At 37.5% G+C, this 17,965-nt stretch overlaps 1 protein-coding gene across 1 annotated transcript; it reads right to left on the reverse strand.

Moving 5' to 3' along the window:
• Positions 1–2,203: 2,203 nt before the first annotated feature.
• RNF182 (ring finger protein 182) lies at positions 2,204–2,947 on the reverse strand. The gene has a single exon (XM_044658137.1). It carries the CDS (start codon positions 2,945–2,947, stop codon positions 2,204–2,206), a length of 744 nt encoding a protein of 247 aa, XP_044514072.1.
• Positions 2,948–17,965: the final 15,018 nt, after the last annotated feature.

Here is a 17,965-nt window from a genome sequence, read left to right on the forward strand (position 1 = left end):
TATTACAGTGATCATAATATTGAAGTATTGTCCTTTCTTTTAAATTTAACAACATGGAGAAGCTATTATTGTTATCCATTTAATAGTTCTTAAAGGTATTGGTAAGATTTATTTCTGAACCAAAGTTAACTCACTGGCAACTTTTAAAAAAACAAACCACCATTTTGCATGAGGATACATAAATTGAGCACTGCAGACACATTATTTACACAAAGAATCTAAACAGATAGATCACATTTGCAGAACTTTCTAGAATCTTATCAATGTATTACTCCACCTATCTATTTGATGTTATACTTCAGACCAAATAAACATTTTTAAAAAAACCTTTATAACTGTGCAAACCCCAACATAACATCTTCTAAACATGACATTTACTTCAGGAACAGTTTTCTGGGAGTTGCACTCACATTGAACTCTATCTAAACTAGATTTTATAATTCATAAATTTATTTATCTATATATACCTCATGATAAATTCACTAGGCCAGATTCCACATGTTGTTGTTGTTGTTGTTGTTGTTGTTTTCTGGCCAAATTGACCTTGGCATAAATATTCTGAAAGTTAACAGTTATATAAATAAAATGATACAGCTATTCTGGAAATATCTGTTTGTTTTAGCTGACTAAAGAAATTTGAATAGGGCCCACTGTAGCTACCACCTCACAACAAATATTTCATCACAAACTAGTATAAGTAGTATCTTAGTAATACTCTTTCAAAATAATGCAAACATGGTCATGCTAATTATCATGGTGGTGGATGGTGGGGTTAAAGAGGTTTCTTTTTTCCACTGGGTATATCTGGTTTCTGTAGAGCACTTCAAAACCTAAAATCTGCTAAATATCTTGGAAGTGTCTATTTAATTTCCCCTACTCAAAAAAAAATGGTCCCTTAACTCAGGTCACATTAACCCATGTCTTTAATTGAAATAATTTGTGTTAGAAACTCAATTCCACTTAAATTAGGTTGCACTGACTTCAGAACATCAGGGCTAGCAACCAATCCAGTCATAGACTCCTGCCTCCAGTTTTATGACCATTGGTTAACTTCCAGTTCTATGTATTCTTCCCCTGTGCCTATCCACAGATGATACACAGCAGATGTGTATGTAAACCTTAAAGCATTTCTACTTTATTGCTACTCAGTACAGGAAAACGGAATCTGTATGTTCTCAACTTTTTACAAGAAGTTGGAGCATACTATTCTCCTTCATCTCCAAAAACTGAAAATTAAATAAGTCACCATCCTTTGACATGAGAGTAGTAGGACATGGGGGATGGAAGGCAAGGAAATACAAATTTTGTTCAGTAAATCAACCTTTCTCCTCACCTTACAGGAATCAATGGAAAAAGAAAACCTATTTTCTCATGACATGGAGTGAAGGTTGAAGGAGCAATGGGGTCAAAGATTAAATATACTGAGGCAAAAAACCAAAAGGTTTCTAGTACTTCTTACAGAAGGATGGAGGTTCATAGAGAGCTTTGGAGAAGCAGAAAGTGAACCAAAAAAATAGTGTCTTAAGAACAAATAGTCAGATTCTCCTGGGATTCAAATTTGTCATTGTTTTCCAAGAGAACTCTTAAGTGGAAGAGAGTAGCTCAGTGAAATGAGTCTGAAGGCTTCAGAATCAGGAAGAGTGAGCAGATGTCTTGAATTGTACGGTAAATAATAGAGGATGATATTAAGGGGGAAAAAAAGAAATACAAGGGGGACGAACTGAGAGAAAGTAGCGACAGAAATGGATTTCAGAAGTGTTTGACTTGGAGTAACTTATGCCTTCCTTCTCTAAACATAACAGTGATGATTTTGCAAAGAGGATTTAACAACATAGGTGTACCATACTCCCAGCAGTATGTCTATGTAATAGCATTGCCTGAAAGGTTCTGTTCTTTGTCTGGGTAGATCCTGTTCCCTTTGAGTTTCAAAAAGGCTTTACTTGAGCAACTCTGCTCTTTCCTAAAGCCTAACCCCCAAGTTAAATTATCCAATTTTACCATCAGTGTTAAAAAATGATAATAAATAAAGCAAACGGTACAGATTGATGAGAAAATATACCATTAAAAGGTAATTAATGTGTCTGATAATGTTGGACACAGATCATAAATAAGAATGCCAAAAAAAAAAAAAACAACAACAACCTAAATGAATTAAACTACAAATGAGGGGAAGCCTATTAAATTTCTCATTGTGCAGCATCTGTTAGGAAGGAGATGACATACAGTCTAGAAATTCGTGGCATACACATTGGCAAAAACCGTACACCATGAGAATAACAAGGCTCGAAGGGACAAGGCTGACAAAGACAACCCCGAGGGTGACTTTCTTAGAGACCAGCAAGTAGATCCCCAAGGGCAAGGAACTGAAATAGAGCAACCCTAGCAACCAAACTAACACTCGAATGGATGTCTGGAAGAGCAGAGAGGTACAGTTCCACACCGTCCAGTTGTGGGACACGGTAGCCACAGAGTCAAAGCTGGTGGGTCTGTAAAACTCCACGACAGGCGTTGAGCTCAGAGACTGCGGGCTCTCTCTTTGTACCTCCATGATGGTGATCACCAGGCAGTTGGACGAAGTGTGGGAAGGACTGACCAGGGAGGCCAGCCTTTTGGGGGTCAGCAATAGCTCTGTGGGATTGTCCGGCAGGCATTTCTTCCCCTTCCCTGCACAAGTCAAGTTCACCAGGATGTTGTTGTCATCGGGGAGGCTGTTAACCTCATCGTCAGGGAGGCAGGTCTCAAACCTACAGAAAGGACACACGATGACGCCCTGTGGGGAGTCTCCAAAGTCGATGATCTTGTAAAGGCATTTGGCACAGACGCGATGACAGCACTCCAGCACTTTGGGCTTTCTCTGCCTCAGGTTGTAGCGGTTATAGCAAATCTTGCACTCAAGTTCGTCCGAGACAGGGGACTCGGCAGTATCCTCTAGAGGCTGGCTGGTCATCTTTGGGGCTGTCTTCTACGGCCTCTTCCACCAGCAGGGTTTCTCTTAGGGATGTTTAGGGGATCCCTGCGAGGATCGTACCATTCAAATCAAGCAGGATAGGCACATTCATCCTCAGCTTCTGCATGTGACTTTGTTGCCTAGACTCATATGGAAAAAGGCAACATGAAGAGTCTGTAAAGGAAAGAAAGATTCTAACAGTGAACAAAGAAGATTTTTTTTTCGATTTTACACATAAAGTAGGTGCCTTTTTAGATGTTGTCTAGGCTCATATATAGGAGCAATTTTCTCCAAATACTAAACCTCTTCGGCATCTAACACAACTGTGGCCCCAGGACAGCAGATTCTACATCTGAAAATCTCTCTTCTGCACCATGAGAAATGGTGAACAGGAGAGTGGCAAAGTGGCTCAGTGGATTGAGAGCCAGACCTGGATGCAGGAGGTCCTGAGTTCAAATCTGGTCTCATATACTTCCTAACTGTGTGACCCTGGGCAAGTCATTTAATTCTCATTGCCTAGGCCATGCTCTTTTTCTGCCATAGAACCAATATACAGTATTGATTCTAAGACAGAAGGAAAGGGTTTAAAAAAAAAAGAACAAATGATGAAGAGGATAAGTTCAGAAAAATCAGACTTATATGAGCTGAAAAGTGAAGTGAGCAGAACCAGTAGACTAGTGTATCCAGTAACAGAAATATGGTACAATGATCAACTGTGAAGGACTAAACTTTTATCAATAAAACAGTGTGCCAGGATAATCCCAAAGAACTCAGGATAAAAAGTGCTATCCACAGTCAAAGAAAGAACCATTAGAAACTCAAAGCATGCCATCTTTCATTTTATTTCCTTCATGAGTTTTTTTTATTGTATATGTGATATGTGTCTTCTGTCATGGCATGAGGAGTATGAAAATATATATTGTATACAAACACTGGTATAAGCTAAAACAGACCATTTACCTACCACCTTGGAGTGGGGTTGAGGAGATAGAGGGAGAGAATCTCTGAATCAAAAAATGTCAGAAAACAATCTTAAAAAATTGTTTCTACATGTAATTTTTAAAAAATCAAAAATAGAAAAAGGAAAGCTCTATTTTTGAGGAACCTCAGATGCCTTCCAAACTGTAATGACATGCTGGTGGATGAAATAGTTAAATGCTATAAAGTATGCAGTACAGCAATGAGAAAAGAGGAGAGAGATGAGAGAAGAAACTGTCCCAGAAAGTTAAAATAAACTCTGGCTTCATTTTAAAAATGTCAAGGGATTTGAATCAAAGACATAGGATTTGGGTTTGTGACTTAATTTACTTGGTCTGATGTCAGTAACTCAAAACCCAGAGATACACATAGTAGGCACTTAAATGTTTATTGTTTGATTCATTGTAATCCAAATGCCAGAGAAGAAAATGTAAAACCACTTCAGTTTCTTTGCCAGGAAAACCTCAAATGAGGTCACTAAGAGTGGGACACACTGAAAGGACTCAACAACAAAAGTACAAATAGTCTCTTTGCAGAGCTTCACAGCCCACAGAAGAAAGGGCCCCTTCAGGTAAATGCTTAGAGTAATTCAAAGAGTTCTGGGGTGGAATGGAAGTGAGGACCAAAAACAAAATATTATTTGGGGCCAGAGAATTGTACAGAGCAGATTATTCTTTCTATATCAATACAAAGTGATTAGGCATTCGGTTAAAAATCTTCTTTCCCTTTTTTCTGACACTAGATGTAACATTCTTAAATGCATAATTGGCTATTCATTAATATAGTCAAGAATGGAAAAATAAAACATCTCTATTCAAGGAATGCTAGGGGCACAGCAAATAGAGCATTGGCCTTGGAATCAGGAAGATTCATCTTCATGAGTTCAAATCTGATCTATAGTTGTGTGGCCTTGGGCAAGTCACTTAAATCAGCTTCCTCATCTGTAAAATGAACTGGAGAATGAAATGGCAAACTATTCTAATATCTTTGCTAAGGAAATCCTAAATGGTTCAGGACTTAAAAAACTGAACAAAACCACCACCAACAACAACATTATAAACAAAGAGAGTCAAAGTCCTGAGAACCAGAGCTGGCAAAGAAGTTACTACTCACAATACCATTTTTTAAAAGGGGGAAAAAACCAAAATACATACACATATATACATAAATTCACACATATGTAGAAATATAGACAGTGTGGAGAGGTGGCTACAGAGGTGGCCTCAAAATCTGGAAGACCTAGATTCAAGTGCTGCCTCTGACACATACTGGTTAGGGCCAAACCTGAGCAAGTTACTTAACGTCTCATTGTCCCAGGCAACTTTCCATGACTATTTTTTGTTGTTTTTTAATTGTTTTCAGTCACGTCTGACTCTTCTCAATCCCATTTAGGGTTTTCTTGGCAAAGATATTGGGAAGCTTTGCCATTTTCTTCTCTAGCTCATTTTACACAAGAGGAATCTGGGGCAACAGAGTTAAGTGACTTGCTGAGAGTCATGCAGACAGTAAGTGTGAGTTCAGATTTGAACTTAGGTTTTCCTGACTCCAGGCCTGCTCCAACCACTGTGCCACCTGACCGCCCTAATTCTAAATGAAAAAGTGCTGATTTGAACTGACAGAAGGATTTTCATCCTCCTAATCTAAATATGCAGGGAGTAATAAATTTATAATAAACAGGGCCCCTAATGAAATTACAGGTATAGTTTTTTCATCCTCTCCTGCATAGTCACAGCTTAGCCACACTCAGAAGATAAGGCAGCATGTTGTAGTCTAAAGAATTCAAATCTATGTTGGACTCGGAGGGCTTAGATGTAAGTCTGAGAACAGCTATTTACTACCTGTGGGATGCTAATAAAATTATTGAACCTTCCTGATTCTTAGTTTCATTTTCTGCAAAAAGAGAGAGCTAAACTAGAAGATATCTATGGTTCCTTCTAGCTTTAAATCCTAAAATTTTCTCCTAGTTAGGTAGCCTTATACTGTATCTGTAAAATAAAAATGAATGAAATAAAAATGCTCCCTGATGGTCCTCCATTCTCATTACTGACTTTGGATATATGGCTATATGCACAAGTTCAGACAGACGGTCAACACCCAATTATCTTTAATAATAGAGGGGATTGGGGGCAGCTGGGTGGCTCAGTCCATTCAATCTAGGCCTGGAGATGGGAGGCCCTAGGTCAGTGATTCCCAAAATGGGTGCCACCACCCCCTGGTGATTCAGGGAGGCTGCAGTGATCCAGGGAGGCAGTGATGGCCACAGGTGCATTTATCTTTCCTATTAATTGCTATTAAAAATTTTTTAAATTTAATTTCCAGGGGGCTAAGTAGTATTTTTTCTGGAAAGGGGGAAGTATGCCAAAAAAAGTTTGGGAACCATTGCCCGTAGGTTCAAATCTGACCTCAGACACTTCTTAGCTGTGTGACCCTGGGCAAGTCACTTTACCCCCATTGCCTAGCCCTTATGGCTCTTCTGCTTTGGAACCAATAATTAGTATAGATTCTAAGACAGAAGGTAAGGGCTTAAAATAAAATAACAGAGGAGTACAAAGTTGAGGGGGAGGGGAGGGAGGTTTGCAGAGCAATTTATATCTGTCTTTAGAATATTCAGATTGATTTTGGCAACAGATTTACTCTTTTAATTGTGTATTGCTTAGGCAAATACAACAATTCATTTGCATTTCTGAGCATACACCAAATGATAATAGGGAAGGTCTGCCAGAAGCCTGCTGGATGGCAGTGGGCAGTCAGTATGGAATTAAAAGCTTTCCATGATGATCAACTGTAAAAGACTCAGCTACTCCCAGCCATGCAGCGACCCAGGAGGGTTCTGAAGGTCTCAGGACAAAGGGTGCTATCCACCTCCAGGGAAAGAACTGCTGGAGTCAGAATGCAGATCCAAGCAGATGCTTTTTCACTTCGTTTATTTGGGTTTTCTAGGAGTATTGTCTTACAATAATGCACAATATGGAAATATGTTTTGCATGATGATACAAGTATAGCCCAGGTCAAATTGCTTATCATCTCCCAGAAGGGGGCACAGAAGGGAGAGAGGGAGATGATTTGTATCTTATAACTCCAGAACGTTTAAGTGGAAAATTGCTATTGCATGTCATTGATAAAATATTTTTTTAAAAAACTTTCACTGATCAATTGGGCGGGGGGTGGGAGGGGAACAGAGCAATATAGGAAAGAGTAATATATATGTATATATATAAAGAGTAGCCACTCTGGAGTCAGTGGTCCTGGCTTCAAATCCTTCCTCTAACACCTCTGTGACCCTGGATGAGCCATAAACCCGTCTGGACCCTGGTTTTCTGGTTTGTGAAAGGATGGGCTGGACTAGAAGGATGGCCATTGGAGCCCTAAATCAGTGACCCTAGTCATGTGCATTAATGGAAAGGAGGGAGTCCTAAACAAGAGACAATCCCAAAGTCATCGATTTCTGGCTCTGTGATACATGGCATTATTCTTACAGAATCTTATTTAGTTTTGTCTTGGGCTGATATTAAAATAGAGAGCCTGTTCACTAAGCATGTAACAGATGGCTGGCTGGAGATGTGCTCGGGCGAACAAAGCCACACAGGAATTTCTACATTATCTGCTCATTAAAAGAAAAAAAGGCACACACCCAACCTATAAAGAAAATGGAAGAATGATAATATGTATATGTATGCATATATGTATAGTTTTATTGTTGTTGTTCCATTGTGTCCAACTTTTTGTGACCCTATGTAGGGTTTTCTTGGCAAAGATACTGGAGTGGTTTGCCATTTCCTTTTCCAATTCATTTAACAGATGAGGAAACTGAGGCAGAAAGAAACTAAGTGACTTCCCCAAGTTTACACAGCTTGTAAGTTTCTAACCCTAGGTTTGAACTTGGGTCTCCCAATTCTGGGCTCAGAGTAGTACCTGCTCTGCCACTACCTATATCTAGCTGATGATGTTACTAATTTTGTATTAAACTTCCTACCACAAAAAAAGTTGTTTTTAAAATCTTTACCTTCCACATTAGAATCAATCAATACCGGGTATTGGTTCCAAGGCAGAAGAGCAGTAAGGGCTAGGCAACTGGGGTTAATTGACTTTCCCAGGGACACATAGCTAGGAAGTATCTGAGGTCAGATTTGAACCTAGAATAATTTTTAAGAAGTTTTTCTTTACATCAAATCTAAATTTGCTTATGTATGATTTCCGAGCATTATTCTTAGTTCTACTCCCTAGGGCCAAACAGAAATAAAACAAGTCTAATTCCTCTTCCACATATCAGAACTCTTCAAATGTTTGAAAACAGTTATATATTCTCTTGTTCCCAACCCCCAAGTCTTCTCTATGCCAAATATTTTAGTTATTACAACTGATTTTTTAAAAAACTCTTATCTTCTGTCTTAAAATCAATACTGTGTATTGTTTACAAGGCAGAAAAGCAGTAAGGGCTAGGCAATAAAGGGAAAGTGACATAGCTAGGAAGTGTCTTGAGGACACATTTGAACCCTGGGCCTCCCTTCTCTAGGCCTGACTCTCAATTCACTAAGCTACCTCACTCCCCACTATGAAGAAGATTTAAATTTAGAGTATCGGCAATGGTAATATCTTGGATAAGATTATCCGAGATTATCTTGCCTAAAGAGTTGTTACCACTAATGACCATCTTTGTTTCAAAATAAGTCTTTTCTTTTTTCCTGAAATATTGTAAGTGCCATATTGCTATTGTCTAAAACATTCCAGAGAGGGAACTGCTAATAAGATGGGAAGATATTTTACAATATTCAAATGAAATTCTCTAATCTAGTGGCCATCAATGAATGTCCAGCATACTCACTTTGTTATTTTGAAACACTCCATGGAGAAGGGTCTCTAAGAATGCTATTTGCAGCAGCCAACAACCGAGGGCCTTGTTTGGCCAGAGCTCTGATGGCATACCCAGAAATTTAGTCTTTCACAAGCAACACTTCCTGGAATGACACAAAAACCAAGCATCATAAAATTTCTGAGTTGGAAGGAATCTTACAGAGCAGTTAGTCAAACTCATGATTAATTCAAAATCTCCTCTACTCAATAAGTCATCATTTTGCCTTTCCTTAATGACATCTAATGAGGAAGAAGTAATATATTACTTATTACTCCCATTCCATTTTTTAAGTTTTACCCATCAGGAAGTTCTTCCTTCTATGAAGCCGAATCTGCCTCCTTACTCTAATCAGTAAAAGACAACAAGGAATAAAGGCTTCATTTTTCAACTTAGAATCAAGAAAACAGGTCTAAATCCTACCTCTGATATTTGCTGTGCAGCCACTGACAAGTCACTTAACCTTTCTACACCTCAGTTTCTTCATATGTATAATGAAGATAATGGTCTCTACAGCACCTGCCACCAGGGTTGTTGTGAGACTTACACTTGAGAATAATTACAAAAAGTTCTAAAAATGTCAGTTATTACAACTGCTCTAATTCTGCCTTCTGAGGCTAAACAGAACAGTCCCAAACATTCTTCCACATAAAAGTCCTTCAGATACCAGAAGACAGCTATCATTTCCCCACTTAAGTCTTTCCTTCTCCAGTCGTAACATTCTCAATTTCTTTAAATTATTCCTAATCAATGATCTCAAGATCCTTCACAAACCTGATTATCTTCTTCCTTAAAATTTAGCTTCCAAAATTAACAAAATATATCAGATGTGGACTAACCAACACAAAGGGAAACAGGATATTTTCTTTGTGACAGTTAGCCAAGCAGATGGGTTCCTTTAAAAATAAACTGTTCCAAAGAATTAGAAAGGGGGCTGTCCCAAAACTGAGAAATGACTGGAGGAATTGTAGTATATAATAGGCTACTATTGTGCTTTGAGGAATGGATTCAGAGAAACTTGGAAAAACATGTATGAAGTGACAGAGAGAAGTGAGCAAAACCAGAATAATTAATATGATGAACTCAACATTATAGCTTTGAAAGATTTAAGAATTCCAATCAATGTAACAGCTTACTACAATTCCAGAAAATTAACTATTAAGCATGAACCTCATCTCCTGACAGAGAAGTAACAGACTCAAGGTTCAAAATTATATATACATATATATTTTTTTAATGGGACTGATATTGGGATTTGTTTTGTTTAACTATGCATAGATTTTGTGTGCGGTTTCTCTTTTTTTAATTAAGGAAAAAGCAAAAATTTTTATTTAAAAATTTTAATTTTAAAAATGACAAAATAATTGTTTTTGTCTCCACGCTTATTTCACTGGAGACAGGTATAATCAAGAATGTTAATTTATGCCTACAAAATATGTTGATTTTGGACTTTGAGAAAGGATGGAAAGATAGCAGAGTAGGAGAAGTAGCTGAGTTCTTCCAGCATTCCCCTCCAAATCACTTTAAAATAATACCCCAAATTGAATTCGAAAGTGACAGTCAATAAAAAGTCAGGATGAAACATTCTTCCAGCCCAAGGCAACTTAGGATATTAGAAGAAGTCTGTGTCACAAGAGTGGAGACTGGCATGGAGCCCACATAGATAAATCATTAGTGGTGGGACCAAGGAGCAATGACAGAAGCAGCTGCAGCTTCAGAAGTTCTCAAGCCAGAGATGGCAAGGGGACTTGGGCAACTGATCAAAAAGAGTTTATAGGAGACCCATGTGTTATCATTGAACCCAGAAAGGCAGGTCTGATTGAATATATCAGAATAATTTGCCATATCAATTACAAAACCAATCAAAATCCTATGATAATCTCAATAGTTGCAGAACAATATTTTTGACAAAATATAGTACCCATTCCTATTACAAACACTAGAATGCACAGGTATCAATGAGCCCTTCTTAAAATGATAAGTAGTATTGAAACCAAGAACAAGCATTATCTGTAATGAGAATCAACTTGAAGCCTTCCAAATAAGATTCGGGGTGAAGAAAAGCTAGCCATTATCACTGCTATTATTTAATATTGTAGAAGAAATGCTAGCTTTAGCTATTGGTGGAATTGTGAACTGATTCAACCATTATGGAGAGGAATTTGGAGCTATTACAAATGGGCTATCAAACTGTGCATATCTTTTGACCCAGTAATACCACTACAAAACCCATGTCCCAAAGAGATCAAAACAAAAAGAAAAAGAATCTATATCAGCTCTTTTTGTGGTGGCAAAGAATTGGAAATTGAGGGGATGCCCATCAATTAGGAAATGGCTGAACAAGTGATGGAATAGTATTGTGCTAAAAGAAATGAGGAGCATGATAGTTTCAGAAAAAACTGGAAGAAAGACTTAAAGTGAAGTGAGCAGAACCAGAACACTGTACACAATAACAGTAATATTGGAAGGATGATCAGCTCTGAGAGACTTAGCTATTATAATCAAGACAATGGTCCAAAGGACCTATGCTGGAAAATGCAATTCACCTCCAGAGCTGATGAATTTTAAGTACAGAATGAAGCATATTTTTTCTACTTTACTTTTCTTGTTGTCTTTGCATTTTCTTTGGTAACAAGACTAATTATGGAAATACGTTTTATGTGATTACACATGTATAAATGATATCACATTGCCTGCCTTCTCAATGGGTGGAGGGGTAGGAAGGAAGGAGAGAATATGTAATTCAAAAAAAAAATTTTAATGTGAAAAAATTTGCATGTAATTGAAAAACATATAACTAAATTCTCCCCCTCTCTCTGGCCAAATGCTATACTCAAATATTTCTACTATTTTTCTAAACCTCTCCTAGATTGTCAGTAAATATTCAGAAGCAATTTCATCATTTTATTTTCTCTGTAGACTGATTAATTTGTTTTTCAAAATTCAAATATAGATAATTTATTTGTCAACTACTCTTTAACCTTTAATATTACTGATCAATAACCCTGGCATTAATGTGAATCAATATTTAAGTTGGATGAAATATCTTATCCATTAATTTCCTTGATGAATACAAGGACTACTGAAAATGTTCCTATACCTAGTATGACAGAGAATGAATTCACTATTTAAAAAATAATAAACCAATGCAATATTAAAGTCATTTCACAAAGATGTAAAAAGTTTACTATTCTTCAAAAAGATTTTCACTTTAAAAACATGGAGAAACATTTAAGTAAGTTATGTCACTATTAATCACTTGTCAAAAATTATTCTCCCTGGGCAAATGACTAGTCATTTCCTTTGTGCTAAATTGTTCTGACATTCATTCTTTGTGAATCTAGCAACTAGTTTTAAAATATCATTCTAAACATTTTAACTAGTTTAAATAACTCAAATCTGCAGTCACTATTGTCTTCCATTTGTTAATGTCTCTATTTCACTCCTCAAGCATAATCTCCATATCTATGATCAAAGATACTGTGTTGTGTTTATTGACAACCATGATTCCTTATTTCTATAGTGTTGTCATGCCCAATTATTATAAAGAAATTCAACTGTCCAGTCAATAGTAAATCATAATTTCTTGATGTCTATCCAGGAGGAAAAGGTATTTGTAACAACTTTAAAATATGGAAGAGGTTAGGGGAATGGAGGTCATTAATAACAGTTATATCCAGTTGCTATTATGTAAACAAGTCACGCATCAATTGGATACACAGCTAAGTTAAAAAATTCAACCCAAATGACTTTTTTTTTATTCTTCTATTCGCTTCTACAGCAAGGAATGTAAAGATAAATTGAGATAATACAGATAAACCTTCCACATCACTGAGGTGAGAGGCCTGGCACCACCGAGATCTGTAAAATCCATGTAAATTTTTTTGGCCTTTCCTTTGTACCAGAGAAGAGGTCTGCATTTTTTAATTTTTCTTTTATAAGGTTTTTATAATACCTTATTATAAAATTTGGGTTAGTTTTGGTCATAAACTATCTGTAGATCAATGTTAAGATACCTCTACATTTCTAGCCTTTGTGAGTCCTCTGCTGGCTTTCAATTCTTTTTTTAAATTAACTTTTTTCTTATTTTGACTTTAGAAAAGAAATTATGTATATTTATGGTATTAAAAGGTAAAATATGTCAATATTGCACAATTATATATATGCATATATATAAATGCATTTTTAAATTTCTAAACTTTTCCTATGTTATCTGCTGTCCTTCACCTTTTTGTCTTCAGCAGTTTCCGCACTACTCCCAAAAAATTCCCATTTCATTTCTGTGAAGAGCAGGAATCTATAAAACGGTGGACTCCCCTTACAAAGATGCAAAATGGAGCTGAAGCAGGAATAAGTCAGACCGTGTCACCTAAGTTTTGATCAAAACAAGCTAAGTTTTATTTTCCCAGCCTAAGTCCTATTTCCTCAAAACCACATCAGTCCCTCTGACCAGACAGGAACTGATGGGCTCTCCCCATAAAAGGCTAAAGGATATGCAAATAGATTGGGTTGAAACAGTCCTTGTTTTGATTGGTTAAAACTTGCTTGAATAATTAGGATAATGGACTTTGTAAATTGCACATTCCCATTAGCTAGCTTACAGGATAAGATTGTAACTCAAGTAATCAGCCAGTGGTGCATAACATGAGGGACCATCACCATCCTTGAGTTAGAGACTAGAATAAAAGGAGCCTGCTCTCCTATACTTGGTACTTGCTTGTTAATTGTAGCATTTGTAGCACTGGCTTATAAGTACCCATTCTTTCAACCAGAGGTCAAGATTTTTTTGAGTAGGTAGTCTTTCCTCTCAATTTCTTATGCCTACCTTGATGTGGAAGCACTTAGCACAATGCTTGACACAGAACAGATACTTAGTAAATGTGTATACACCTCCCTACAGTCAATATACATTTCAAATACAAGACCATAATCTTTTTGTTTCCTGGTTATCCTCCCCAAATAGTTACAAAATCTTTCTCATTCAATAAGTAGAATTATTACTGAATCAATAATCAGCCAATCAACATATGTCAGTTATTCCAACCAAGACATCAGGGAAGAATTTATCCAGTAAGTTCCTTAATGAGTAACAGAGTACAAAAAATGCTTCCAAAGCCTAGGTTAAGAGAGGAAGAATTCATTGTTCAAACACTGTTTACCCAACCCTTTGCCTTTCTCCATCTCAAAGAATCAATCTAGGGCATAATTGTTATAATCTTAGACTATTGGGGGGGGGCGTTCTTTCGTTAATAATTCTGTTTGCAAAAAGATATTTTTGAGAGCACTTGCCATGTGCAACTCCATCCTTCTTTATAAATATCAAGGCAGAACAATTGATCATAACATCCTGGAACTGAAAACTTCTTAATAAGCCATTTGGCCTAGAGTCTTTTAGTTTGGCTCCAAACATGCTTCTTTAAGCCTTCCTTATGGTTAAGTCAGTGTCTACCAAAGATGCTTTTCTCCTTACTTTTCAAAGAAGAATCATTCCTATTCAGCAGGCTTTTATAGATATTTCCCAGTTCTCTTCACATGTAGTCTTTCAGAAGTATGTTAATAATACATTCCAATTCAATATAGAACTGGTGGGACATTCAACCTTATCTAAAGCTACTATAATGTGAATGTTTTGTCTTCTTTTCTGTATAAATTCCAGTGCTTTATATATTACTATTTTGCTGATAATAAAGAAAGTCTCTTGCTAAAGCTCAAAGCAAGTTAGAAGACATGTCATAATCTCCACAAGAGTGAGGTAAAGGTAGTTGTTCCTACAATTCACCAGATGATAAAACTGACACAGAATTAAAGTGGCCCACTGAAGGTTGTACAGAGACTTGGTGAGAACCAGATCAAGAATATCGGCAGAGTTATAAAACTCCCATTGTCACCATGGACCTTGGATACCTAGTCCTCCATCCCCCAAACTAGTTCATTCATTCCTTTATGACTTTATATTTAAATGTCTTCTGAGATTTTTATAATCCTGAAGAATTCTTCTGAGTAGCTAATGAGTACAATTGAACTAGTCCAAGTCTGTTGCATAGTTCATCTGCTGTCTTAATTCTTTTATTAATAATAGAGGTGATATTTCTTACCACTGAAGCCCAACAGCAATTATCATGCTCAAATCTGTCCTCTTATTTCATAGATTCCTTCTTAGTTTCCACTTTGAAAAATGGCCATTATATCAGCTGTCCTTTTACATTTATTGGTGATTCCTGTTTTTAGAGAGATTTCCTAAGATTCACTTCTCTAACTTCTTTTTGTGCAAACCTGAAGCTTCAGTATTCAAACATTTTCATTTTTTGGTCATCAGTTCTTGTGACATTCTAAATTCTTTGACTAATAATTCTGTCTCCAAAGGAAATTTATGAGAACAGTTGCCATTTGTAACCCTATTCTTCTTTGTGAACATCAAGGCAGAACAATCTCTTCTTTCCAGTCATCCACCCTTACTATCCATAAATTACAACTACTTGCCATCTCTTGGCTGCCCAGCAGCCCTCTTCAGGGACTTTTTGCTGCTCATTGTGCTTGCATTTTTAAAAATTATTTATGGACTTTGGGTCTTAAACAAAGGTACAATGAAAAATGTGGCGTTTTCTTCCAGGGGAGGTCCCATTTTCCCAATAAGGAATTCACAAATGGGTTGTGAAAATATCAAGAGGGCTTGAGATGTCACTAAGTCAACATTAATATGCTGTTTGACATGCAGATCACATAATCAAATGTGAATCTCTCTTAGGAATTATCAGCAATAATTGAACTTCTGCATATTGTGAAATGCTACCCCAGGACCAAGGTTTCTGCTGTGACTTCTCATTAAAGCACATGCTTAGTGTTAGAGCAGCAGGTCTCAGCTTAGTAACAAAAACAAGAATAAACTCAACAGGATGCCAAGCATTTGTCCTTAAGAGAGTGACAGCAGACTCTAAAGGAATTCATCCTGCAACGCCACCAAATTGACCGGTTGCCTGGCAGCAGAAGGACCAATTCCAAGACAGCTTCCCTCAGAGAGACACACTCTGATAACACCCCATCGCCTAGACCAATCACTCTAATTTGGTGGAAAATCATAATCTATTCATTAGGCTATGGCCAAGGAAATGCTCTAGAGGTTTAGCTGGTTAAATTTGGATATAAAACTAGGAACAACTACTGTCAGATTGTTTTTTTGTCAAAAAGTCTTGCCCTGATTAACTTAAGATTTGGAGCTGTGATTCAGTAGTAGAAAAATACTAAGACTGACTAGATCTGGTCCTAGAATTGGTTGCTAGACTTTTACAACTTACACATCAATATCCCATACATACCCTTCTTTTGGACATAGAATATGCCGTAGGCTTGGATCAAAGCAGCTACAGATTTTAAAACAATAGCTTAGCATCCTACACCATAAGAGTATATCAATAGCTATAAACACAAGGAAATAGTAAGTTGTGGTCCTTTATCAAGTAAAGCAGAATCTAAAAACACTGCTTTATTCCTGACACTAGGAACTTATTTCTGAAACATTGAATTAGAAACTATAACTTTCCTGAAATTCAAGGGTTAGTAAACTTCTTTGTGTCATGGACCCCTCTTTTGGCAAACTAGGAAGCCTATGGGCCCCTTCTAAGAATAACATTTCTAAATGCACAAAAGAAAATACATAAAATTAAAAAGAAAATTATATTGAAACACAGTTATCAAAATATTTCTTAAAAAACACACACACATTCAAGGAGCAGCTAGGTGGCTCAGTGGATTGAGAGCCAGGCCTAGAGATGAGCCCTAGGTTAAAATCTGACTTCATATTTTTCCTAGCTGTGTGACCCTGAGCAAGTCACTTAACCCCCATTGCCTAGTCCTTACTGCTCTTCTGTCTTGGAACCAATACACAATATTGATTCTAACATGGAAGGTAAGGGTTTTAGAAAAATAAACAAAAATAAGCATAAAAAATTTAAAAACAAATTCACAGGCCCCATGTTGGGCACCCTAATTTTAATTCATTCCATTTAGATAAGAAATCATGCATAACATGCAAAAGGTTCCTAGTTGTTTGTTCAGGATCCTTTAATATCTATACCATGAAAACAATGTCCAGGTAAGATGTGACTTATGAAAGGTTAATAGTTTGTGATTTGTATAAATGGAGATTTTGGGGAGTTCCGGGTTAAGATGGCGGCAGAGTAAGAAGCAGCTCTTAACCTCTCCTGACCGAAACACACAAGACTCCTCAAGGGGACATAAAAACAAGTCCAGACGAACGAAGGAACCCCACAACAGGGCACAGCGTGGAAGGTACGTGGAATCAAGGCATTTCCATGCTATAAAGGGGTGAAACAGCTCTCACTAAATCGCGGGCTGAGCAACCACCCCACCCCCACCCCCTCCACACACAACACCTAGCCAGCTAAAAAGAAATAGAGCAAGTTTGGGGCACCCATCGAGTCACTGGCAGCTCCAGGGCCTATTCCTGAGAGCAGCAAGATTTAGGACCCCAAAAAGCTAACAAAAGCACACAAAATCTGAGCATGGGAGCAGGCCGCAGAGAACGGACCCAGGACGCAGAGCACGGGCTCAGAGCGCAGGCATGGGTGGAGGTGTGGGTAGAGGCAGACACAGCCACGAGCTAAAGCTCTGAAACCCTGAGTGGGGAACGAGTGCAGACGGGTATATGACTGTGGAAGCAGTGCCCTGAGACTTGTAAAGGAACCTCTGGCAGAGGATCAAGCAAGGGGGTCCACCAGGGGGCTTGACATTGGAAAAAACCAGAACTCAGACCTCAGGAGCCTAAAGACCGCGGACAGACCCTGAGCGCAAGGATAAACCTGAGAAGCTGCTGGGCTAATGATGGCTACCCAGTCTCAGGAAGTTCAGAAGAGAAAGATTAACAACAAGAAAAAGAAGTCTTTAACACTCGACAACTTTTACAAAGAGAAAATCCAGACAACTGAGCAAACAGAGGAGGAGAACAAACGAGCATCCGGACCCTCCTCAGATAAGGAAAACTCCTCACAAGCTATGGAAGAGTTCAAAACTGAGATTTTGAGGAAAATGGAAGAGATATGGCAAGAAAATAACTGTTTAAAAGGTAGAATCTTGCAAATGGAAAGTGAGGCTCAGAAACCAAATGAACTGATAAGCAAATTGAACACCAGAAATGACCAGATTGAAAAGAAATACCAGAAGATTATGGCCGAAAA

Source organism: Gracilinanus agilis, chromosome 1 (genome assembly GCF_016433145.1).
Source record: "Gracilinanus agilis isolate LMUSP501 chromosome 1, AgileGrace, whole genome shotgun sequence".
NCBI lineage: Eukaryota > Metazoa > Chordata > Mammalia > Didelphimorphia > Didelphidae > Gracilinanus > Gracilinanus agilis.

Coding starts and splice junctions, on each gene's coding strand:
- RNF182 (XM_044658137.1), bottom strand. CDS start 2,947: ATGACCAGCCAGCCTCTAGAGGATACTGCCGAGTCCCCTGTCTCGGAC.